This window comes from Tauraco erythrolophus, assembly GCF_009769465.1.
Source record: "Tauraco erythrolophus isolate bTauEry1 chromosome 27 unlocalized genomic scaffold, bTauEry1.pri scaffold_49_arrow_ctg1, whole genome shotgun sequence".
Classification (NCBI taxonomy): domain Eukaryota; kingdom Metazoa; phylum Chordata; class Aves; order Musophagiformes; family Musophagidae; genus Tauraco; species Tauraco erythrolophus.
The window spans coordinates 655,650-681,395 of NW_028238560.1; the positions used below are offsets into that span (position 1 = coordinate 655,650).

Genomic DNA, 25,746 nt, shown 5'->3' on the forward strand with positions numbered 1-25,746 from the left:
TTCTCCCCTTCCCCTGAATGTAGATGAGACAAGCCCTGCAGATGTAAGAGGGAGAACAGGACAGGACAGCAAATGAATGTATGGGAACACAGTTACAGCAATCTCAGAAATCCTCTTCCTTTGGAAATCAAGACAAAATGAAGGCTGGAGCAGAGGAAGGCCCTTTGAGTACATGGTGGGAAACCCTGGCAACCTGCACAGGAAGGGCAGTGGAAGGAAGGCGAGCCCCTTGGGGCTGCTGCGAACCACGTCCAGGAGGAAACATTGCAAGAAACATTTCTGCTTCTCGCCGTGGCCTCTGTCGTAGCATGAAGAATGCTTAGGGTGGGGAGACATGCAGGAAAGTATTTGAGAGAGTTTTGAATCCTATCGCACAAATTTTTTAGAGCAGGTGGTTGGATTAGCAGGAGGTGATTCTGCCCCTCTGCTCTCGTGAGACCCCACCTGGAATACTGTGTTCAGCTCTAGAGTCCCCAACACAGAAGGACATGGAGCTGCTGGAGCGGGTCCAGAGGAGGCCACGAAGTGATCCGAGGGCTGGAAAACCTCTGCTATGAAGACAGGCTGAGAGAGTTGGGGCTGTTCAGCCTGGAGAAGAGAAGGCTCTGGGGTGATCTTATAGCAGCCTTCCAGCACTTAAAGGGGGCCTACAGGAAAGCTGGGGAGGGACTTTTTACAAGGGCGTGTAGCGATAGGACAAGGGGCAATGACTTTAAATTGAAAGAGGGCAGATTTAGATTAGATATAAGGAAGAAATTTTTCACTCAGAGGGTGGTGAGGCACTGGAACAGGTTGCCCAGAAAAGTTGTAGATGCCCCATCCCTGGAAGTGTTCAAGGCCAGGTTGGATGAGGCTTGGGCAGCCTGGTGTAGTGGAGGGTTCCATGGCAGAGGGGTTGAACTAGATGATCTTTGAGGTTCCTTCCAACCCTAACCATTCTATCATTCTATGATTCTATGATTAGATGATCTCCAGAGGTCCCTCCACCCTCAACTGCTCTGTGATGCTGTGATTTTCCTGCCATATCCCCCAGCCATAGCTCCTCTCTTTCCCCCAAACAAATGACAGACCTGGGATGACAAACCCCAGGGCTGCAGAGACAGGAACCAAAAAACCAATAACCTCTCCAGCAGCTATGCAAGCATGCAGGGGCCAGGCCCTACGATAAGTTGTTTCCCATTACGTCTCCCTCATTTACTGTCCACAGCTCCTCTTTGCTCCATGTCTCTTCCCTGTCACACCAGCTGCCCCATGCCTGGTCAAGTGTCTGTGGGACACCTTGGTGGCATTCCTGAGGGTTATCTCTGGACAAGATGTCCTAGGACTGTTTGATTTGAAAAAGCTTTGCCAAGGGCTACCACCTCAGCCAGCAAAACCATGGAAAGGAGAATGATTTGGACACAGTATGGACAAGGACTCAGCTGACATCTGTCAGACCCAGGGTGTGGAAAACCCAACCAGAGGAAGAGAAATCCAGAGGAGCTGCAGCTAATCCACCCTTATCCAGGGCTGGGAGCAGATGGTCAGCAAGGTCCCTCCAGAGGAAGCCTTGCTGTGGAGCTGGGGACGAATCATGGGGCACCTTGCTTGATGGAGCAGGCTTTGGAAGCTGCTGTACTTCAGCTGACATTCAGGACAAGCAGCCAGCTCTGCTGGCCAGATCAGAGGGCAAATGCTGTGCATCAACAGTCACAGCTGGGATCTGTGCAAAGGAGAGGTGAAATTCTCTCGTCAGCGCTGTCCACGGGGAAAGGAGCTTGAAAGAGGGCAACCTCATGACAAGAGGGTTGCATATGAGAACACACCCGGGGTGGCTAAGCACCCATGAGTAGGGCCAGGAAGAGCAACAGGGAGATCATAGGGCCCTGGCTCAGTTGCCTATCCAAAACCCCAGGCTGAGCCAGGGAGGCTGCCAGGCTTGTCAAGCTACAAGCTGGGCAGCATGCCGGCCCTGGACAGCAGCCTCAGCCCATAGTGAAGGGGAATACTGAGGCAAGGGAAGTTCATACAGCTGCATCTTTATGTGCAACCCTCAAGATGCTGGGTAAAAGAGCAACAGTAGTTTCTGAAGTCCCATGCACCGAGTCTGCGTATGGAGATGTGCAGGTGTGTGGTCTATTCTCACAGCTATTAGAGGACTGCAGGTGATCAAGGGTGACCTCAAGCTCTTGGAAAGCCACATGGAATCACGACTTTCCTTCAGGGAATGACCCATGCCAGCCTCAAGGGACAGGCACCTGACAGCAGGCACTTGCTCTTCAAAATCAGCACTGGAGCAGCAATCTCTGCTGAAGCACTGCTAGACACAAGTCAGCTGTCCAAATGTAGCTGTTTTCAGCGTTACTGGAGATGCCCTGGGCTACATGAGAGAGTCCTGGGGTGGCAGATGTTACACAAGACTCACAAGCAAGTCACACTGCTTCACAGCAGCAGATGGAGGTCTGTTCCACCTGCAATGGCATCAGATGCCCATATTCCTGTAACTGAATTGTGCCTGGGCTATGTTCAGGCTTTAAAACACAGGGGTTCCCTGAGATACAACCCAAGGCAACCCGAAATGGTGAGATTTTTGCAAAATACTCCTTTATATTAAGCATCTCTTCTACCTGAATATAAAGCCATTATCTGTGATACTAACAGAGTGCCTACATATAGGCCATCACCTGTGCTAAGAGTGTCTTCTGTATAGCTTGAGCTCCAGCTCTGTCCCCCACTGACCAGACCCCACATTCTACTTGATACGCTTACAAAGCACATGGGACTCAGCCCAGCTGCTTTTGGATGCTCTGAAAGGGTGGCCTCCCTCTGAGCAGCCACCCCTGGGTCCTATTAGTGGCAAAAACTAGCTACTTTAGTGTGGTGCAGCATGTCAAACACCACCCACCAGACTGCACAAGGAGACCAACTGCCCTAGGAGACAAATCCTACTCTAAATTTGCCTTTATTTCTCTCCACTGACCATAAACGGAGTCTAGCCAGCCAGCTCGCATGCAGACATCTGCAATTTTTGGAGTGAATCCTCTTGAATAACCTGCCTTGCTAACACATTTCTGAACTTGCTTGTTCCTGGAGCAAGGCTACTAGTGAAAGACAAACAGTGTGATTTGGAGTTCATTAACAAATTTGGAAACTCAAGTCAAACTGAAAATAATTCTGTGAATTTTTGATCAAGTTGAAAAGTCAAAATCATTTCAGCAGGGTCAAAGAAAATACTTCGATTTCATTGGAATCAGACAAATTAGATGAAAACAGCACTACAAAAAGATCTTCTGGATCAGAAGAAATCTAATCTAAAAATAATAATGAAATATGTTGAAATTAACAACTATATTTATTCCAAGATAAAGCAAAATGGATTCATAGAAGATTTACGAGTTATTAAACATACTTTTTTAACCCTCCAAAATGAGTTCTGGATAACAAAGTTTTCATGAGACTAATTCCAAATCTAGTGTAAACTCTGTGTGCAAATCTTGCCCGGGTGGCCCTGGAAAGACAGAGTCACAAGTGTGCCTGCTCTGCAGATTTCCCAACCTTGCAGGAAGAAAGCGGCAGCAGAGGTTTCCCAGGAGATTCTTCCTTCCCAAGACTTCCTTGCTGGAGACCCTCAACTTCAGAGTAGAGTGGCTTTCACTGCATTAAGTGCCTGGGATGGCAGGAGGCTGCTCTGAAGGAAGCTTGGGCTGGACAGGCTCCTGCACACCCATTAGCAGTCGCTCTGATAAGAGTGAGCATCAATCCTGCCTCCAAATAACATGGGGCATGTTCTCACTGCTCTGACTCTGTCTCTCCCCTCAAAAATTTTGCTTCCTCAACAATTTCAGGTCCTTTAGATAAACTCAATCCTCTCCAGCGAGGACTGGCCAACAGAGGCAATTCAAAAGTGACAGGGAGAGAGTAAAATGCATTGAGCATCTCCCTGCTGCAGAAGAAATGCCTCCAACAAGCCTTTGCTGCACTACCTGTGGGCTCTCTGTAGAGCACAGCCAGATACCCGAGGTGACCTGCTCTTACAAAGCCACCAGAACATGATGACAAAGGCACAGCAGAGAAGAATGAAAGAACAGAAGCCTGGGGCTGCCAGCTCCTGATATAGAGGCCTGTTTGCATTGCAACAGGCTGAAAAAATCCCCAGTTAGGATATAGCATAAGTAATCTAATACACAATAAACATAAATAGATGAAATTTCATTTATACATGACAGTAGTCAGTACACATTGCCTGCCTCCCATTAACTAGAAAGGCTGTTGGTCCTTACTGGGCAGGACCCCACCCTGCCCGGGAGGACCATGAGGCAGGTTGCTGCCAGGCTGTCCCCCCCATCATGCCACTCTGTCACATGCTGCTGTTCTTTACTCCAGCTCGCCCTCGCAGGCATTCCTGCTCTCAGCCAAATCCTAAACCCTCTCTCAACAGGAAGCCACCTCCTGCTTTCCATGCTCCACATGCCCCGTTTCACTTTGCCTCTTTAATCCCTCAGCTGAGATAACTGCACCTTTCAAATCCTGTTATGCCTCTTTGGCCAGGGAAGAACCCAAAACCAGCATCTTGAACTTAACTTTGCCTCGAGCTTGCAGGTGCTAGAGAAGCTGGTCAGACAGTGCACCTAGGAGGTCGAATGAACACCCAGGAATTAACTCTCTGGTGGGTATTTTTAATTCCCCACTTCTGTGGACCTGTCTTGGGTTTATTTTTAAAAGATGTAATAAAACATTGCCAATAGTGACCCCTTTTCTCTTTCTCCAAGGAAATTAGAAGTAAACACTATCTTCACTGCCACTAAAAGCCGGTTGAGAGGGAAACAGACAAAAAGCAGTTCAAGGAACTAAAAACTGCACTAGTAAAACCTTGCTTTGTATTTTGTATCTCTGATTCTTGGCTTATTTTTCCCTGCAGAGTCCTTAGGAACAGTCGGAAAAACCAGAAGGGGCTTTTTAAGTCACAAATTGCCAGCAATACCTGCACACACACACCCCAACCCCAACACTGAGGGTCCTGAAATTAGAGAAGAAGAGAACATTCATTTAAAAAGGGCGTATTTAGATGCTCTCATTCAGTCACCAAACTCAGACTCTCAATGGAAATCAATGTAGATCGAACCACAATGGGGATATAAAGAGGGGAAAGGATGGCAAACCTAAAAATAGTGCAAAACTGTTGACCTGGATCACATCAAAACATTTTATTCCAGGCCAAATGGACTGACTGGGGGCGAAAAAAAAAAAAAAAGGAATAACTGATTGGAAAGAGCAACCTCTCTGCCTAACAGCGGTGTTTTGTTTTTTCTTCTTAAGTAAAAAGTACCAAAATTAAAATATTGTTTTGAAATGAAAGGTCAGAAAAATTTATTCAAAAATGCTGAACCAAACATTTGAGCATCTCTGGAACAGGATGTTCCTTTCGAAGTGTCATGATAAAAAACTGAGAGAACATGCTCTTTTTTTGGCATCAGTTTCCTTCCTGTGTGCTGACATACCAATTGTCTGCCTTTGATCTCATCTTACAGGTGGTTTCAGCCTGTCTGAAACCCATTTGCAGCAGGTTTTCCACCATTCTGCCTCCCTCTGACTTCGCAGGATCTCTCGCTGGAGCGATGACACCTGACTGCCACCCCACAGGGCAGCAGCAAGCACATGCCCCCGCTACAGGTATGACCATCCTGCACCCATGCCACACTGAGCTACCAGCTCTGCAGAGCCCTCCAAGCTGAGCACCTGACTGTCCAGCAGAACAGTGGGAAGGGCTGTGCCTTACCAGGCTGGAGTTGGCAACATTGGTGTCATCCTCAGGCATCGGCAGGTAGATGGCCAGTGCAACACAGTTGGCGAAGATGGTCAGAAGGATGATGATCTCAAAGGGTCTGAGAGGAAGCATTAAGGAGTGGAGATGGGAACAAAAAAGCAGGTACAGCTCTGCCCCTGCCATGCCCTGCCCTGGGTAGGTGTGGGGAAATCCCACTGGCTACGGGGAAACAACCTCCCACTGTGGCATAGTACCAGAGACAGCAGTCAGACTTCGCCTTCTGCACACCCTCAGTTGCTGCCCATTTCTTGGGTCCTCTGGAGGGAGGGAATGGGCCAGGATGAGACACAGGGCCTGGACACTCAGCACATGGCTGCTGGAGAGGGGCAGCTTTGGCACAGAACATATGGGGAAGGAGCACAAATTAAAAGGCTGCAGTGGAGGAATAACTAGGGGATAGGAGAGTTGGCAGTTTCCCCCTCCTCATCCTTCAGTGAATCATCATGAAGGTCAGGACCCTCATGCATAATGTAGGCACTTAACCAAGGCATCACGCTTTGGACTGCTCTGGCCCTGGCTCCCTCTGTACTCAGCATCTGTGAGGGAAGACATTGTTGAGCAGCAGATCTCAGGTAGGCTGCGTCTCCCTGATTAGAAGGTATCTAGGGACAAGACAGCTCAGCCAGGGTCTCTAGCAGACTATCCAGCTGCTAACATCCCCCATGTCCTACAGCCTCAGAGAAGGCGGTGCTCCTGTGACTGTCCCCAGGAGTGCCACAGGCTGGGAGTAACCAGAGTGCTTCAGCCTGAGCTCCGTCCCACTCCCTAGAAGGTGGAATTGTACTGTTTTGGGCCCTATGACATCTCTGAACAAATGGGGTGACTTGCTATTTCCCCTGAAGGCTCTAGGACAGGCACTTGGTCACTCCCAAGCTCCTGCTGCTGTCACTGCTCTGCTCAGCCACTGAAACCTCACGGTCAGCCTTCATCTATCATGTTTCTGAAGCCCCAGACTCTGGCTCCAGGACCTCATCCATGGCAGGGCTGTCATCCCGGGGCTCTTCTCTGTTCATCCCAGCATGGTCCAAATCTACCACCTTGGGAGAGCAGTAGACATCTGGTCAGAAGCAGATAGTCATCATCTTTTGCTGGCTCTGTGCTGGTCACATCCAAGCCCTGCTGCAGCTCTGAACTGCTTGCAACCATGCAGCTTTTGCCCAGTCACTGCACCATGCAGCTAGGCACATACCTAAAAGCAAAAGGGCCTTTTCCACTCATCTAGTAGCCTCATGCTGCCAGAAGACAGCTGGATACAGCATGATGCGAAAACCTCCAAGAAACATTTCTGGTCATAATACTAATTTCGAAGTTTCCTAGCCAATAATGTTTCTCAACGAGCACATCTCAGCTGCCGCTGACCACTTGCCTTGCCTATACCCCTGGAAGCCACTGAAACTAAAGGCAAATAGAGAAATTGAAATGTTGGTCCAGCTCCCCACTGGGCCAGACCCACCTACAGTGTAAATCAACAAATAGTGACATAAATCAGCACACTCTCCTCCAGCCTCTTCTCTCCGTTGTCTTACCAGCCAACATCCACACTTATGATCACAGCGAGTATATCCCCACAAACTGCTTTGAGATCTCTCATCCCCATCGCCAGCTGTGACTACAAACCAGCCATTATGGGCAAATTGCTAAATCTCATCCAGTGGGTACAGAGGTTCCAGTACAAGACAGGATTTCCCAACATCCCCATCTCACTCTGGATAGACTTTCAAAAGGAGAACAGCTCCCAGGAACACACTCCGTGGGAAGCATCTACAGCTCAGCCATGCAGACTGATGCCACTATAGAGCCCAGCACAGCCCTCGAAACTCAGTACCCCAACACAGAGGCCTTGCAGCCATGCTAATGCTTCCCTACGCAATGGTTAATCAACTAATTATCTCACCTTTCCAAATAATTATGCTAAGACCTGCCTTGGGCTGTGGTGGCCATGCCACTATCCAGTGCAGCACCATGGGGCAAGGGGCACCTAGGGAGCATTCTCTCCATATTGAACTACTGAGCTGGCTGAGTGCTGTCAGTTGTGTCCTATGCTCATCATGGGTTATTTTCCCCTTTTCTGGGCCCTTCTATCCATCAACTTGATGACATTTTAAAACCTAAAGTCAGCTGGAAAAGCTGTTCCCCTCTGTCTTCCAGGTAAAGGGGCAGAGCCTGAGGGTTAGAGGCTTCTCTCCCTGCTCCAACAGGGTGACAAGCCGCCCTTCTTGAAGGGTGACCTATCTTGCAACGGGAGCTGGACTCAACACGCTGCTTGCGAGTCTGTGAGTCTGACACCATTACTAGCTAGAAACACAGTGGGACAGATTGAAGCAAAAAAGAGGCAGGTAGTGTCACTGGGCATGGTGTCTCTGCCTCTTGCCACTGAGCCAGAGCCTCAACATCCTCCTCATCTCCTTGTCCTGCAATCTCGCAGCAGCCTCCTGTCACACAGCATCCCAGGGTCCCAACATCTGTCTTGCAGCTCTGTGGTCCTCCAAGGTCTCCAGACTCCTAACCCATCTGCCTTGAAGTCCTCCTGGCTACAAAATGACCTGAAATACCAGGCTGACACCAGAAAGCTAGACATGTCCCAACAACCATCCATTTGCTGGACTAGCTGTCAAGCACACGATACCCAGATTTCCTTGTGCTAAAAAACCTGGTTTTTGAGATGGCAGCAAATTTCAGCATAAAACCACCTCTCGCCTCAAGCCAGTCTGACTCTCACCCACTCTAGGCTTAGTGCAGTGACACTCACCACCCTCCAACTGCCTGGTAAAGACCCTCTCCCACTCCTGAGGCTCAGTTTTGGCCATGCAGCAGACGTGGGCCCAAAGAACAGGAACATGTACTGCAATAATGAACCCAGGTATCTCCACAGAAAATGGTCACAGCTCATCTCCCCTTGGCAGCTTGCCAGGCCCTGCAGACCATAACAACCCGCAGGAACTTCAACGACCCTGTCATGTCTTGCAAACCCTGATCCTTGAATCAGGGAAGCCAGGTGCCATCGGGTATAAATTCAGCCAGGAGCAAGAGAGGCACTGGAGAAACCCAATGCCCTGGACAGGTCAGAATCACCTGCAACCTTCCTGGTGGGACAACCACTTCTCCCCTGCACACTCCCCTTCCAGGGCACCGACATGGGAAAGACCCCCACTGTGCTACGCACTCTCTCTGGCATGTGTTGGCCCAGGAAGAGGAATGCGTTTGAGCATGGTGGAAGATCTAAGTCCTATTTCCAGCTCTTCCCCTGCTACTAGGGTGCATGCCCAAGTTCTTCCATACTTAGTGCCTACTTAAGACACAGACACACTTCCCTTCCATGTGCTTGTAGAAAAACCCAGTCCTCCTGCCAGAGAAGCAGAAAGGGAGAATTCCCCAATTTTAGCTCTGCTCACTCTCCTTGAAGGACAGAGAGCCCTTTTGCAGTGAAGGAAGAAGAGCTCAAAATTCATGGCCAGCACAGCACCATCAGAGGTGTGAGCATGCCCTGAGTGCCTACAAATGGGCACCCTGGGCTTTGAACAAGATGGCATCTCTGACAGTCCGGGCATGGTTTCGGTGTCCCTGCGGCACTACATGTACAGCAACACAGCCAACCTAAGGTGACCAAGCCACCTCAAAGAAAAGCAAAGCCTGGCCAGGGCTGGAATGATTCTGCCAAGGCAAGGAACACACAGATAGGTTCAGCAATTGAAATGAGAAAAGTTGGGGTGGAAGAACTGAATTTGCTGCAAACATCCCCAAATTCCATCATTTTTGCTTGAGTCCAAATGTTTTGCTGAAGCCAAAGTGAAATGTTTCGTCTCCCATCCATAAAATACAGGTGAACGAGGCAATATCTAATGGCCTAAAATAGTTCCTGGATGAGTGGCAGAAACATGATATTTTGGTATTTCTGAGCTATAACGTCCCAGTAAAAAGATGGCCAATCAAAGAGCAACCACCCAAAACCCATCCCTCAGTTAAGCCAGAGGCACAGAGAAATGCTGTCCCTCTGAACAGTATTGGTCACAAAGCCTTTACTTCTAACAGTAGTGCTGGGAGAGATGGGAATGGAGAGCTGAGAGGACAACAGAATCGATAAGGATTCAGGGGATGCTGGCCAGCCCCCACCACTGGCGCAGGGAGCAGCTGTGGGATCAGGCAAGCAGTGACACACACAAAGAGCCATTCCAAGCAGCTTGCCCACCCACAAACTTCTCCCCTGAGGCAGCCTGCTGTCCCCAGCTCCATCCTCAGCTCCTGCTCCCTCAGCCTGGCCCCATCCCCACCCTGGGAAGGGCATTGTGGCCTCTCCTCACATGCCAAACCTCCCCTCCTGAAGGGCTGTCTGCTGTTTCTCCCTAGCACAGCTCCTGCCAGCACAAAATCTGTTCACTCCCGCAAGTCCCATGCCACGCAGACTGTCCTTGCCTGTCCCCCATACCACCCTTTCGAGGGTCCTCACAGCCTGACCTGCTTCTCAGCCCCAGCTTCCCCACAAGCCTATTCAAGCCCCCAGTTTGCCGATGCATCCTACCGGGGCTGCCGGAGCGACTTGTTGCCTTTTACAGACCCGAGGAGAGCCAACACAGGCTTGAAGTGGGATGACAGCTTTCCTGCCTGCAGCCCACAGGGTCCTGCTCCCCAGCAAGCCTCCCCATTAACCCCGCTCACAGTCACACACTCGAGTGCTCCCAAGCCTGTGCAGCCAGAAGGATACTTCCACTCCACAATGCTGATGCATGCCTTCCGCAGGGGGTTTTGCAGAGTTAAGCAGAACAGAGCCCTGGCTGGCCGGGGAGCTGCTGGTGGCACTGGCTTCTTGGACTTCTCCTTCTGCTGCCTCTTCTTCACATCATCCTGGGGAGAAGCAGGCTCCATGGTCTTTCTCTCCCTCCTGGCCCACGGCTGTGCCCCCTTCCCCAGGTCCCAGCCAGCTGGAGCTCCTCTGGATCTCCCCTCTTGTGGAGCCTGCCTCCTCCACACACTGGGGAAGGTGACAGGGGAGTGGAAGCTGGAGCTTGCACTTGCATATACAAACACACAAAGCATGAGTTTAAATTTAGATCCCAGCCTGGCTCCTGGGTGCTGTCACATCTCCTGAGGCAGCGAAAGGGCCCCTGCAGCTGTTGCTTCTTTACTCGGCGCACTGGGAGGCGGGCGAGTGCTTTGCATGCCACTGACCCAGGCTCAGGGTGTGAACAGGCTACCCAGCACCAGGCACGCTGACTCTGAAAGAAAAGCGCCTTTGGCCCAGGTCAGTTCTTTCCCCAGCTCCCCCAGCCTCCCTTCCTTGCTTGAACAGGGAAGCCAGGCTGCCTGGGTAATGCATGCAGCCCCATTTGCTGAATCACATTATTCAAGGGGAGATGGGAGAACCTGACTCCAGCTGGTTCCCAAAGAAGGTTACACCACAAACCAATCAGTCCCCTCTCTCTGCAGGATTTCACCTTTATTTGGTGCAAACTGCTCAGTTGAGCCCTGGATCCTGTGATCCTGAGGCTACAGTGCCTCTGGGGCTGGTTCCATCTCACTGGCAGAGACTTGGACTCCAACCTCAGAGCTCCAGGGAATCATAGAGAGTCCAAAAAGTGCTCTGGCTTGCTTTTCTGGAGGGGCAGCATAAACCCTTGGCTGGCACTAGTCACTCAAACAAACCCTTGCTCAGCCTCACCTCCCCAGTCCTGCTTGCAGGACACGGATGATGCCTGGGGATGCAGGAACCCATCAAGCCTAGGCTGGATCGTGTTCTGGCAAGTCCAGCTGAACTTGGCAAAACCCAACTGGATGAAGGGTATAAACAGTTATGGTAACCCCTGAGCTGGAAGGCAGGCAGGGAGAGAGGCAGATTATCAGCACCTCTTCACAGCAGGACAAATTGAGACATTGGGAAGGGTTGCTCTTGGGGTTTTCCTGGGGTCTCCTGGAGTGAGACAGCAAAATAATTGCAGCAATATTATTACTTACAGCTATGGCCCATGGTAAACCATATCGCTGTCCTACAGAGATGTCACAGTCTGTCTGACTGATCAGCTGTGCCCAGTCAACCCCACACATCCCAGGGAGCTGTTCTACTCCCTGCACCACACTGCCTTGCTCAAAGCTTCCTCTCCTTTGCTTTGCAGGCTCATTCCACTGTGGAGGAAAAGGACTTTGCAGCTGTACAGCAGCCTGTGTTGAGGGCCAGGAGGGCCACAGTGCCGAGGGAACTGACCACTCCCTGCCCACAGCAGGGAGATGTCATGGGAGAGCAACTCCTGCAGCTGCTCCAGCCAGTTTTGATGCACTTTGGAGGACGGGGCTCTCGATTGTAAAGGCGTTAAATGAGTAACCTGCCCCCTCCTACACTACTCTGCCACATTTTGTGCAAATCAGAGTCGAATCATTCCTGCTGAGGGCTTCAGCCCTGCCTCCATGTGAGGCACGCCCACGCATGTTCCCATTTCTCATTTAGTCCTCATTCTTCCCCCTAAACCCTAGTGACAGGCAGGAGTCATCTTTCGGCTGCTGCCTGTGCAAAAGAACCTTTCGCAGGGACAGCAAGGATGCGGGGCCCATCTAGCGGTGAGCCCGAGAAGAAACATCGGCCCTTTTGACTTTGGAAAAAGTCTCCGAGGAAGAGGGCAGGGCAAGCGAGCTAGAGCTGTGTACCCTGCTGCACGCAGGGGCCTGTGTAGAGGACACTCGAGGAGCCTCTGATCTCCTCCCGACCCCTTCACTCACACACCCCGCGTGCAGCTGCTGGCAACCACTCGCCACCTTGCCGTGCTCTGTATTGTGCACAGGGCTGTGCCGGCAACCACCAGCCTGACGTGGCTCTAACAAAACACTCTGCAGTGCTCTGCTCGATGGAGATATTCCTATCTGCCCGGCAAGGAGACTCCTTCCTTGTGAAAACTCTCCCATCCATCCTCGTCTTCCTCGCACACTTTGTGGGCCTTCACGTTCACTTCCTGCTCCATTACTGCACAAAGACACAGCCTTAGACAGGGCCCCATGACAGAGACCTGCCACGCCAGACAGGCTCCTGCCGCTGCGCAGAGCGGGGATGGAAATGCTGCCCGCGCTGTCTGTTCTTCTGCAGTGACCGCGCCAAGGAACACTTCGCACCTCCTAGCACGCACAGACATGTGTTAACGCACCTCCTGAAAGGTTCCCCTTTCCCCAGCCCAGGCACCTCCCTGCTTCGTCGCCCGGCTCCCGCAGGACCTCGCCCTGCCCGTCTCTCGGGCTGTCTGAGCCGGACAGACAGACGGCAGCTGGCAGCCACGTTCACCACGGGCTCTCCCCGCCGCATGCGCCAGCCAAAGGCCGCGAGCTGGAGTCCCGGCGGCGGCTCCTCTCGTGTCGCCGGCACCCGCGACAGGGCGAGACAGCCCCGAACCAGAGCTGCCCCTGGCCTGGGCTCTCCCCTCAGCGGCCCCAGCCGAGCCGAGCCGAGCCGAGCCGAGCCGAGCCGAGCCCAGCCCAGCCCAGCCGAGCCCAGCCGAGTCAAGCCGAGCCCAGCCGAGTGAAGCCGAGCCCAGCCGAGTCAAGCCGAGCCCAGCCGAGTCGAGCCCTGACGAGCGCAACCGAGCCGAGCCCGCGCCCGCCCCCGCGCCCGCCCCGCGCCCGCCCCCGCGCCCGCCCCCGCGCCCGCCCCCGCGCCCGCCCCCGCGCCCGCCCCCGCGCCCGCCCCCGCGCCCGCCCCCGCCCCCACTCCCCCCCCCGCGCTCGCCCGACGGTCGGGCCTGGTTCCAGCGTCGTGGCGCCGGTGGGAGCTGCTGTGGCGCTGGACTGGCGCATCTCTCTCGAGCCCCTGGGCCGCCCCGGGAGCGGGAGCAGCGCTCCGGGCCGCCTTTGGGATGGGGGTCAGCGCTCTCCCGATGCCACGGGCACAGGTGGCTGCTGGAGGGACCGCGGGAGTTCGCGAGATAGCGTGGAGGCAGCCGAGACCCGCGTGGACACACACGCGCGTGTGTGTGAGTGAAGGGGTCTCTGCCGGCACGGAGTGGGATGCGGCCTCGGGGGCTGGTGTGTCCAGGTGCCAGCCCATGGGGAGTCTGGGTGGGATCCAGAGGCAGCTACTGCGCAGAAGGAGGGTCTGAACCAGCTGCTGGAGGGAGCTGCATTGCCTGCCTGTGTGTATGTACGTATATATACATATGTGTATGTACATATTTTTTTTTCCCACTCGAGGACTAAAGGGCCTTCATTCTGATGAGCCGGAGATGAGGCCACTGGTGCTGTTTGTGGTTTTGTGAGTGCTGAGTGTCTTTGTCTTAATCTGTGTGGCCAGTCACATAAATATGTGTGTATATAGATGTGTTGGCGTTTCTGTGTGTGCCTACTGGGAACCCGTGCTCAGTCTCACTCCTGATTGCACCTAGTGATACCTTCAACAATTGTCTTAAGTCTTCATGTTGCACCAGTCTTTTCAGCAACGCTAAGTTCATTCCAATAGGGATAGGCAGCAGGTCATCATACAATGTATAGTTAGATTTTAGTAATTGATATGATGTGATGGGAACTAAATAAGTAAAATCACATCCTGTGATAGTTACAAAATTACAGATACAAAGGTTAGACCGATCACTCATATTTCTAATAACTTTATCTACTAAAATGGAATTACAGGAAGTTCTCATGCAAACACATCCATTGCCTATATATACAAGTACAGTTTTAGGATTTTCATCAGGATGTATTTCAAAATGACAAACGTTCTGTTCAGTGTCAAGACAAATGTTTTGAGCTCTGATGGTATTGCTTTCACAAATGAATCCTTGTTGCCCTTTCACAACACATGCTAGTGTCAATAGTTTGCCATTTATTCTCACTCTTTCGTGCCCATACTCTGTGTTCCAAGGAATATAGTATAGTTCCATTGCGATTCAATCCTAATGCAATGATTGGGTACATAGTCTATACCGAAGCATTGTGTATAGTTAACACAAAGGCTGTGACCATATCATTTTTGGGATCATAAGTAAAATTAACTAGCTGCCACCAAGACTGGAATATTTTTTCAAAATTATTTGCTTTGTCCCAAATCACTTTCTGAATCTCATTGAGTAAAGTGCCTTCTTCACCTTCCTTTATAATCATAGCTGTTGTGGATTGGATGCACAATTGAGCTTGGATGCAGCTGAGAGCTAAAGAGATATTGTTTTGGGCTGCACCAAATGCATCTATAATGAATTGATGGTCTTTTTTGTTTATGTTCTCCCACTGAGATAATGTACGTGATAAAAGCCACTGTTCGCTTCCCAGAGCTAAAAGGGAAGACCGTAAAGGATGTGTCAATTCGTTTAGGTCATTGGTTATTGTAACTAACTTATTCATTAAGACCTTAGAGTCTATATTATTTAGAACTCCCATTCCTGTTCCCAGGATACCGGTAACATCCCTCTTCATTTGTTTTTCGGGGAAGACGGTTCGTCTATTTAACCATGTTGTCCACCCTATGTAAGAGGTTTTCAGAAATGGTGAACAAGCTGGTTGGATAGTGGAGATATTACTTTGCATTGACAATTCAATTCGTCTGAGGGATCGTGACGGGTTAAACAACATCTTCTGTTGACCCGTATTCTGAATTACATAAGGTCCAATTTCAAAACTAGAGTATTTTACATAGATGACGTTGTGCTTGGTGGACTTGTCGCGTTAGGGCTGGGAGTGATTGTTGTTACTGGTTCAATAATGCCCATTTTAAATTTAAATGTGAGTGCCATGTCACCTTTCCGGGTATTCCAGAGGAAGATTATAAAGACAGGCTGGGTTAATGTAAAATTGCTCCAGCATTCCAGTTTTTCATTTTCGAGGGCACAAAGATTCTTTGTGAGCACAGAATTATTGCTTCCTTCTACAGTAATTTGGGTCGCTTTCTCATGGATGGTTCCATTGATCATTCGGCAACCTATTTGGATCCCTTCTCCGATTGTTCCCATCATGAGGGGAGCCTCATTGTCCCTGTCCCAGCCCCACTCATGTTCTGAGTATATTTGCATTTCATGCATAACTACAGTAGCTAAATTTAAGTTCAGTTGTTTGAAAGATGGTCCCATACTTCCTGTAGACTTAAGGTAGGCGTGAGACCATGGCCAACTTAGAGTGGAAGTGGTTACCATTTCAATTGTACTTATCAGAATTGCAACAATTAACACCGGGTCAGTCTTATTGTAGTTGGTCCTGTGGCTTTTGCCGTCTGTTGTTCCTCAGGCGTTTTCTTCACCTGGGAGCAATGAATCCAAGCAGGTCGTTCTCTGATCTTGATCGCCGTGTTGGTTGTCAGCAATATCTGGAATGGTCCATTCCACTTTTCCTCAAGGGGGTGACCTGAAATGGTTTTAACATAAACCCAATCTCCAGGTTTGAATATATGCACTGGAGAATCTAATCCCTGTGCCCTGGTAGACATCACTACTTTGTTTACTTCTTCCAAATGTTTTCCTAATGTTATCAAATATTGCTGTAAGCCTAATTCTCCAACTTGACTGAGATCTAGCCCTTGATACCTAGTTTGAAATGGTTTCCCATATAAGATTTCAAAGGGACTTAATTTTTCCTTAGTTCTTGGTTTAGTTCGAAGCCTTAATAAGGCAATTGGAAGGGCCTGATTCCTTTTCTAGTTGGTTTCTTGACAAATTTTGCTTAGTTGTATTTTTATTGATTCATTTTCTCCACCTGCCTGCTTGCTTGGGGCAATAAGGTGTATGCAGTTTCCAGTCAATTTCTAAAAATTTACTAACAGATTGTACTACTTGTGATACAAAATGCGGCCCTCTGTCTGAAGAGATTACTTCAGGGACTCCGAACCAAGGGATGATTTCCCTTAACAAAACTTTAATCACTTCTCGGGCTTTGTTAGTCCGACAGGGAAATGCTTCAGGCCATCCTTTTCTAGGCAATTCCGAGAAATCTATTTGCCAATTTTGACCTGGAACACACCCTTTGCCAATGTTCCCAAACTTTACCTGGTTCTCTACCTTTGTGTTATTCTTTAAACAGGTTTCACATCTACTAACCACATTTTTCAGAGTTTGAAATAAACTTCAGGCTATTATTTGCTTAGAGAGAGAATTATATAAAACTTCTGTTCCCCAATGAGTTTTGCCATGCTCAGTTTTTATCAACATCTATAGTATTCTAAAGGGAACTATTATTCGATTGTCCTCTACTGTTGCCCATCCTGATGGATTAAACTTAGCTTTTAAATCTTTGATAAGCTTTTTATCTTTTTCATCATATTCTACCTTTTCAGGTAGTGATAAAGATTTTTCCGGGATCAAGCTTAATACCTCACTTTGTTCTGCTGCTTGCCTCGCCTTATGATCAGCGAATTCGTTACGCACCTCCGTGTCAGTGTTACCTTTTTGGTGTCCTTTACAATGCATGATGGCCACAGCTGTTGGAAGCTGAACTGCTTCTAAAAGTTGCAATATCATATTGGCATGTTTAATAGCTTTTCCTTGTGTGGTTAAAAGTCCTTGTTCTCTCCAGATTGCTCCATCAGCATGTACTACACCAAAGGCATACTTTGAATCTGTCCATATATTTACTCGCAGTCCTTCCTGTGCTCTCACCAAGGCAATTATTCTGCCCTCTGTGCAGATGTACCTTTTGGGAAAGATCTTGCTTCTATTACCTGATCAGTTGTTGTCACCGCATACCTGGCCATTCGGACTCCATTCTTCACAAAGCTGCTCCCATCTGTATACCAGGTATGATCGGCCTCTTCCAATGGTTCTTCTTTCAGGTCCGGTCTGCTCGCATAGACAGTTTCAATTGTCTTTAAGCAGTCATGTACGATGGGGTCAGTTTCCTGTTTATCACTTAGGAAAGAGGCAGGGTTAACTATTGTAGATGTAACAATTTCCAAATCGTCCTGCTCCATCAGGACTGCCTGATATTTTAAAAATCTTGACGGTGATAACCAATGTCCGCCTTTCTGTTCTAAGACAGAAATTACTGTGTGGAAAGTATAAACGATCATTTTCTGCTCCAGGGTAAACTTGTGAGTCTCCTGAATGATTATGACGACAGTTGCCACTGCCATAATGGCATCCTGGCCATCCTTTGCTGACTGCATTCAATTATTTGGAAAAATATGCTACTGCTCACTTGTAGGGTCCCAGCCTTTGGGCTAAAATTCCCAGGGCCACTCCTCGTTTTTCATATGCAAACAGCCAAAAAAGTTTAGTCACATCTGGCAAGCCCAAAGCAGGGGCTCTTATTAGTTCTAATTTTAATTCTTTGAATGCTCTTTTGGCCTCGTCAGTCCAGATTAATTGTTTCTGATTGGCTTTTAGTAGTTTCTATAAATATTTCACTAGCCGTCGGTCATTATGAATCCATAAGTGACACCAACCTGTCATTCGTAGAAAAGTTCGAAGTTCCTTTACAGTAGTTGGTTCTGGAGTCTTGCAGATGGCCTCTTTCCTTTCATTTCTGAGCTGTCGTTGTCCTTTGGAAATCAGGTATCCCAAGTAGATCACTTCCTTCTGCAGGATTTGGGCTTTCTGTAATGACACTCGATAACCACTTAATCCAAGGAAGTTTAATAAACTCACAGTCCGTTCTTTACACTCTTCTCTCTTTTCTGTAGCTATCAAAATATCATGCACATATTGTAAAAGAATGCCATTGCCTGGAAGCCTTTCCCAAAGTTCCAATTCCCTTGCTAATTGGTTTCCGAAAATTGTAGGGCTATTTTTAAATCCTTGGGGTAACGCTGTCCAAGTGAGTTGAGTTTTACGTCCTGAATTGGGGTTTTCCCATTCAAAAGCAAATAGATTACGGCTTTCAGGGGCCAAGGTGAGGCAAAGGAATGCATCCTTTAAATCCAGAACTGTGAACCATTCATATGTTTCTTTCAGGCTAGTTAATAAGGTGTATGGGTTTGCTACTACCAGATACAGATCCTCCACAATTCTGTTTATTGCTCTTAAATCTTATACTATTCTGTATTTCCCATCTGGTTTCTTTACTGGTAAAATTGGGGTATGATATTCTGATTCAGATTCAACCAGTAACCCAAACTTTTGGAATTTTTCAGTTGTTTTTTTTATGCCCCTTCGGTCTTCCAACCTTAAAGAATATTGTTTTATTCTAACCGTACCAGAACCAGGTCTTACTTCCACCTTTATCGGTACAGCGTTCTTTGCTTTACCTGGAATCTCAGAAGCCCATACCCCTGGATACATTTGATCTAGGATTTCTTCACTCTCTGAGGTACCTTCAGTTTGTTTTTCAATTTGGATCATAGCCAAACTTAAGACTTCGATTAATCGATCATATTTTACTTTGAATTCTACTTTACCCTTTTCAAAAATTATTTGTGCCTCCAATTGCTCTAATAGGTCCCGTCCAAGTAAAGGTTTTGGAGATTCTGGTAAATAAAGGCATTGGTGAATCCCTATTTGTTTTCCAATCTGAAATTTAATTGGCTGTAGGAAGAAAGCCTTTTTCTTCTGGCCAGTGGCTCCTATTACAGTTACAAAATCATGATCTACAGGTATTAGTTCTTGATTTAATACAGAATATGAGGCACCCGTATCTATTAAAAATTCTACTTCCTCATTCTGGTTCCCTAGCTATAATTTAACCAGTGGATCTGCCAGGGTAGATTCCCAAGGTCCCCGTCATTTAGCTTCAGCAACCACCTCAGGCTTTAATTTAGGGCATTCCCTTCTCCAGTGCCCTCGTTTTCCACAGTAGGCACACTGATCTGATCGTAATGTTGTTTGGAAACCCCCTCAAGATCCCTGAGGAGGCCCTCAGGGGGTCATATCCCCCCCTCCAGGGGGTCATAGACTCATAGAATCATAGAATGGTTAGGGCTGGAAGGGACCTTCAAAGGTCATCTAGTCCAACCCCCCTGCAAGGAACAGGGATATCTCCAACTAGATCAGGTTGCTCAGGGCCTCAAGCCCTCTAGTCAGGTTACTCCAGGGTCCTTGGAGTCCTGCACTTCATTGTTCTAATGCTGAGATTGTTGCTGTGGCTATGGTTCTACCTAATTTTCTCCTTTCATTGCTTTCTCTGTTCCTGTACGCTCTCCATGCTGCTTCAATTAATTTTTCTAAATCCTGCACGTTAGGCTCTTTTAGTTTTTGGACTTTTCTTCTAATATCTTCTGATGACTGGCCCAAAACCAACGATACCAATTGTTGCTGCCCTGCATCAGATGAGGGGTCTAAGGTGGTGTATTTACGCATTGCCAATCGTAATCTGTCTAAGAATTCCATGGGGGTTTTGGTTTGCCCTTGCTTTACAGCATAGAGTGCTGACCAATTTACAGCCTTGGGGATCGCGTTTTCTAATCCAAATTTTATCCAATTTTGGTATCACTTTAATATGTGATAGTCTGTATTATCATTCAGATCCCAGTGCGGGTCAGTCAGGGGAACATACTGATCGACTCCCCCTGCCAGCGTTCCGGCTGTAATTTGAGCCTGCACATGAGTTCCGGCTGTTCTTAGAATTAACTGTTTCTCAGTTTCAGTCATTGCATCTAACATTATATCTATATCTTTCCAGTCTGGGTCTTGATTTTTAACTATGAATTCAAATCTTTTGGTAATTCGTAATGGATCTTCTCTATAATTTTTAACCACTTCCCTCCAGATATTCAAATCTCCCATATAAAAAAGGACTTCACTCTTATTTTCAATCGCTTCATCTATCTCCGGCTGTTTCCCTCACGGGAGGACAGAACCGCGGATCAAGACTCCACACTTGCTTCGTACTAAAAGTACGTCTCAGTCACACACACACGAACAGGACAAAAACAAGTTTTACAACCACAAAAATATCCAACCATGCAAACAATTAATACAACTCTTAGAATCACATAAACAATTACATAGAATTCAATCATTAATATTTCAGCTTCCAGATGGTTTCCGATGGGGCTGGAACCCACAATTGTAGTCGCTTAAATAACCAAAGTATACTTTTAAGGTGCCTCTGGTGGGACTCGAACCCACAATTGTAACCAAAGTATACCTTTAAGGCACTGGCTGCCTGGTATACGCTGTCCTGCGCAAGTCTCACCTTACGGCTTACGGAGAGCTACCCTGACTCTGGTGGGACTGGAACCCACAATTGTAATTGCTTACATAACCAAAATATACCTTTAAGGCACTAGCTGCCTGGTACACGCTGTCCTGCGCAAGTCTCAGCTTACGGCTTATGGAGAGCTACCCTAATGGACTGGTCCCCAATCCAAAAAGAATCAAAAAGAATACCTTTTCTAAGATGGTCCTTGTCTGTTCCCGCAGTGATCTGATTGAGGCAAGGAGTCCCTCCGGGGAAATCCCCAGGGGCACCCAAGGGAATCCTGTTCTCAGTTGGTCCTGCAGCCAAACAGAGAGGGTCCCATCTGTGTCGCCAAATCTGATACCTGAAAAGGAAATTGAACTTTCCAAGACTCGTTCTGGAGTTTTAGAAAGCAGGTATTCTTTATTGCAGCACTGGGTGCACGGGGGATTTCGCCTTCTAGTGTGCACACCTGGCTTCTGAACAGAAAATTAGTTATACACTACAATCATGCATAATTCATTACATATTTACATATTCTTAAACAATTGGTTAATTATCTCTTGCTTTACATGAATATTACTTCGCATGCTCAGTTCTCTTCCTCCGCCCCTTTCTTTTGGGTCTGGGGTGTATTTAGGGTAGTGTCCTGTAGTGCACATGGATATACTGGGGAAGGCAGTCTGGGTTATTCCTGCCTGAGGTAAAGGTAAACCCATTAGTGGGATTGCTTTTGCTCAAGGACCTGGGTGCACTTGGTGGGTGATGCAGAAGGACGGGGAAGTCCGATGTGTACCTCAGGGAGATTTGATGTTGGGTGAAAACAGCCAATAAATGAATTGAACTGTGTGATATTAATTGCTGAATAACCCTGTCACTGCGTACCATTATTGCTGTGGTTGTCACATTATACTAATGCCATTATATTAAGAATCATCCAGCTCGATGAAGAACGAACTTCGACAGAACCATAGGCAACTTCCTTGAAATCGACATCTTCAACCTGCAGACGGCAGACATAGGCTGTTGCTGGATACACCAACTATGAGCTCCAGCTGTCACACCCAACAGAGACTACATCATTTGTTCCACCGACTGAGCGAATTCCACGTCATCTTTCCTGCCCTGAGAGACTGCTACAACAGATGAAGCTCAGAGTTACGGACTGAATGAACTCAACACACATTTAGGAGGGATGGCCCATGAACTAAGGGAAGAGTGTATATGTAAGGTTTGAACATGACGTGCATGGTATGGAATAAGGGGTGGATACTGTCCTGGTTTTAGCTGGGACAGAGTTAGCTCTTCTTTTTAGCAGCTAGAAGAGCTCTGTGTTTTGGTTTTACTCAGAGGCTCGCTCTGAGAAGAATGTTGATAGCGCACTGATGTTTGTAGTTGGCACTGAGGTCTCAAGGACTTTTCAGCTTGCCGTGTTCTTGCCAGTGTGCAGGAGCACAACAGGACAAGGGGAGACCATAGCTGGGACAAGGGGTCCACGACTCTCCTTACGATTTGTACTTGAACTTAAGATTGAGGGCCAAACTGGCCAATTAGTATTCCATATCATGCAGCGTCATGCCCAATATAAAAGTGAGGGTCAGCCGGAAAGAAGGGCTTTTGCTCTTTCGGGACTGTCACTTTCGGGCTCTCAGAGTGTTTTCTCTCTCTCTCTCTGTCTCAGGGCCTCCTGTTCATCTGGGATTGCGGTATCGAGTTTTATCCGTTTTGGGATTGCAGCTTTGGAACGAGACAGGCCTCGGTCAAGGGGTGGTGAGCAATTACACTGTACATCACTCATTTGTATATGTTTATCCTTGTATGTATCTGTATATGTATATATTGGCAGCAGTAGTAGTAAATTGTTCTTATCTCAACCCATGGGTCTCTTTTCTTTTTCCTCTTTGATTCTCTCCCTCATCCCTGGGGGGGGGGAGGGTGAGAGAGGGACTGTGTAGGGTTTAGTTGCCGGAGTGGCCTAAGCCATGACAGGTAGGTGGTCCGTGAGTCGGTGGTCGCGATCTCCCCCTGCTGGAATTACCTTTTCCCCCAAGTCACTGCATGTTCACAGTTCAGAAAAACATGGTAACAAAGTTTATGCAGTTTTTGGGATGTTCCCTCCAAGGGCAGACAGTTGTTGATAAAGAGTCTCCGTTTTAATCACTCCTGACAGCCAACAGAATTTTATAAAAGGAATGCATTCCTGTTAAATTTGTCTCCTTCCTTGCAACGCCTCTGCTCAGCAGCATAGTCTTGACATGCTTTTGCATAAGCAAAGACTGAAGATAAGGAGAGAGAAACCATAACAGAAACCTGCAGTTTGCACATTGCCCTGCCCAGAAAGAATTCAGGACTTTGATTCAATGGCTTTCTCTGCACTGTTCTCTGTCCCAGTTCTCTGCAAGTGCTTTTCACTGTGTGCCCCATCACTTCCGGTTGTTACTTTCTCTGTCATGTACCAGACTGAATCTGGTAAATTAAGTTTTTCCATTATTTTTGTCCAACATTTTAAAGCTGTATATGTATATGTATTTTAAAGCTGCAAGTCCTGGATCATGTCTCCTTTTTGTCATTCTCCCCTTGAGCTGGGTTTTCTTTCTTATATCTCCTTTTATAAGTTCTGACACATTTCACTCTGTGTGCTCTCATTTGGCATCTGCCATGATGTCTGCCTGCCAAATCCTTGCAATCCCCATGTTGTCTTCTGCTCTCAGGATGTTTCTGGGCCGCCTACCAATTCTCAGACTTTAAGCTTCAGTATTTCGAGGATCTGATCTCTTGAGTTTTTTTTCCTTTTTGATTTCCTCTCCTTTTTTAATATTTCTAATAATTTCTCCTTTGGCCCTGAGTTGAACTCTCTTTAGGCACAAGGAAAATAAGATTTATTTTTTGCATGTGATGCAGATGATCCAAGGGCTGGAGCACCTCTCCTATGAAGACAGGCTGAGAGAGCTGGGCCTGTTCAGCCTGGAGAAGAGAAGGCTCCGGGGTGATCTTATTGAAGCCTTCCAGTACTTAAAGGGGGCCTACAGGAAAGCTGGGGAGGGACTTTTTACAAGGGCATTGTCCTGGTTTTAGCTGGGACAGAGTCAGCTCTTCTTTTTAGCAGCTAGAAGAGCTCCATGTTTTGGTTTTACTCAGAGGCTCGCTCTGAGAAGAATGTTGATAGCGCACTGATGTTTGTGGTTGGACGTGAGACTCCAAGGACTTTTCGGTGTGCCGGAGTGCAGAAGCACGGCGGGATAAAGGGGGAGCATAGCCGGGACAAGGGGGCCATGATTCCCCTTGTGATTTGTGGTGGAACTTAAGATTGAGGGCCAAACTGGCCAATTAGTATTCCATATCATGCAGTGTCACGCCCAGTATAAAAGTGAGGGACAGCTGGAAGGAAGGGCTTTTTGCGCTTTTGCTCTCTTGCCGCTTTTGCTTTTTTGCGCTTCTGTGCTTTTGCTCTATCGCCTTTTCCCCCCACCCCCCTCTCTCTTCCAGTACTCCCACTCTCGGACTACTGTCTCTCTCTGCCCCTCTCTATTTCGGGGCCTCGCGTTTGTCCGGGATTGCAGGTTCGGGACGAGACGGGCTGCATATAAGAGGGGGTGGTGAGCATCTACACTGTGTATTACTTATCTGTACTAAATTGTTCTTATCTCAACCCACGGGTTTCCTGTTTCTCCTTTAATTCTCTCCTTCATTCCTGGGGGTGGGGGAGGGTGAGTGACCAGCTGTGTGGGGTTCGGTTGCTGGAGTGGCCTAACCCACGACAGGTGTGTAGTGATAGGACAAGGGGCAATGGCTTTAAACTGAAAGAGGGCAGACTTAGATTAGATATAAGGAAGAAATTCTTCACTCAGAGGGTGGTGAGGCACTGGAACAGGTTGCCCAGAGAAGTTGTGCATGCCCCATCCCTGGAAGTGTTCAAGGCCAGGTTGGATGAGGCTTTGGGCAACCTAGTGTAGTGGAGGGTGTCCCTGCCTATGGCAGGGGGGTTGGAACTAGATGTTCTTTAAGGTCCCTTCCAACCCTGACCATTCTATGATTCTATGATTCTATGACATCGGAAAAGGGACAATTATCCCCCTCAGTTCAGCCTCCTGGCTACAGTGGACACACAGGGCTCTCACCATCCCCTCAGGGTCGGATCCTGGCTTGGAAGGATCACGGCTCCTGCCAAGCACTCAGGGAGAGGCTTGCAGAACCTTTGAGGATGCAGGAGGGTCAGGAGCACTCCTAAAAAGGAAGAAACATTAAAAAGCAGGCGTGTTTCTCCAAAACCAGCCTGTTTTGGGCTGATGGGGCTGACGACAGAGGGCGGCGCAGGCTTGTCGCTGGTGCCTCGCTGCAGAGCCTGACTCAGTACCGGGGTGCTTTGCCCTGATCCAACCTGTTACTGCTCTTACCCTCTCCATCAGCTGCTCTCGAGGTACAGGGAGATATTTCGGGGGGCAGAGTGAGCCCAAGACTGTAGCAGGGAGCCCAGGATAGTGCTATTACCACACAGGCTGTTGGCAAAGCACTCGGAGACTTCCACAAGGATTCATTACCAAGGAGCTGGAGCCGTGGGACACCTGGTTTGCTGATAATTCAGCTGATCCTAAGGCAGGTGTTTAAAATAACTCCACTGACCCACTGTGCTCAGAAGGGACAAAGGGTTTCAGATGCTGCCTCAGGAGCAGCTGGATGTTTTTGTTGCCAAGGGACATGGGGCAAGATGCCACTTCCGAGTCTCCAGCTCTTTGGGTCCCTGCAGTGAGCCCAGCCCCTGCGCTCCAAGAGGTTTTTCTCCTCAGTGGTCATCTGTGTTTTTCCAGGTGTGATGTCCCTGAAGGGCAGTGAACATCTCCCTGCCAAAGAGAAATGAGGGGTGAAAAGGCTTTTTCCTTTCCTCCAACCCCTGTGTGCAGTCCCCATGCTACGATGTTGTCGTGGTTTAGGCCGATCTGGCAACT

The 25,746-nt window shown here is 48.4% G+C and overlaps 1 protein-coding gene across 1 annotated transcript in view; it reads right to left on the reverse strand.

The window, feature by feature from the left end:
- Positions 1-10,663, reverse strand: part of LOC104380113 (voltage-dependent L-type calcium channel subunit alpha-1S) — a 48,346-nt gene extending 37,683 nt beyond the window's left edge. Inside the window, 2 exon segments of the mRNA XM_086630319.1 lie at positions 5,756-5,861; positions 10,503-10,663. Coding sequence (XP_086486445.1) covers positions 5,756-5,861; positions 10,503-10,663 — 267 coding nt within the window.
- Positions 10,664-25,746: the final 15,083 nt, after the last annotated feature.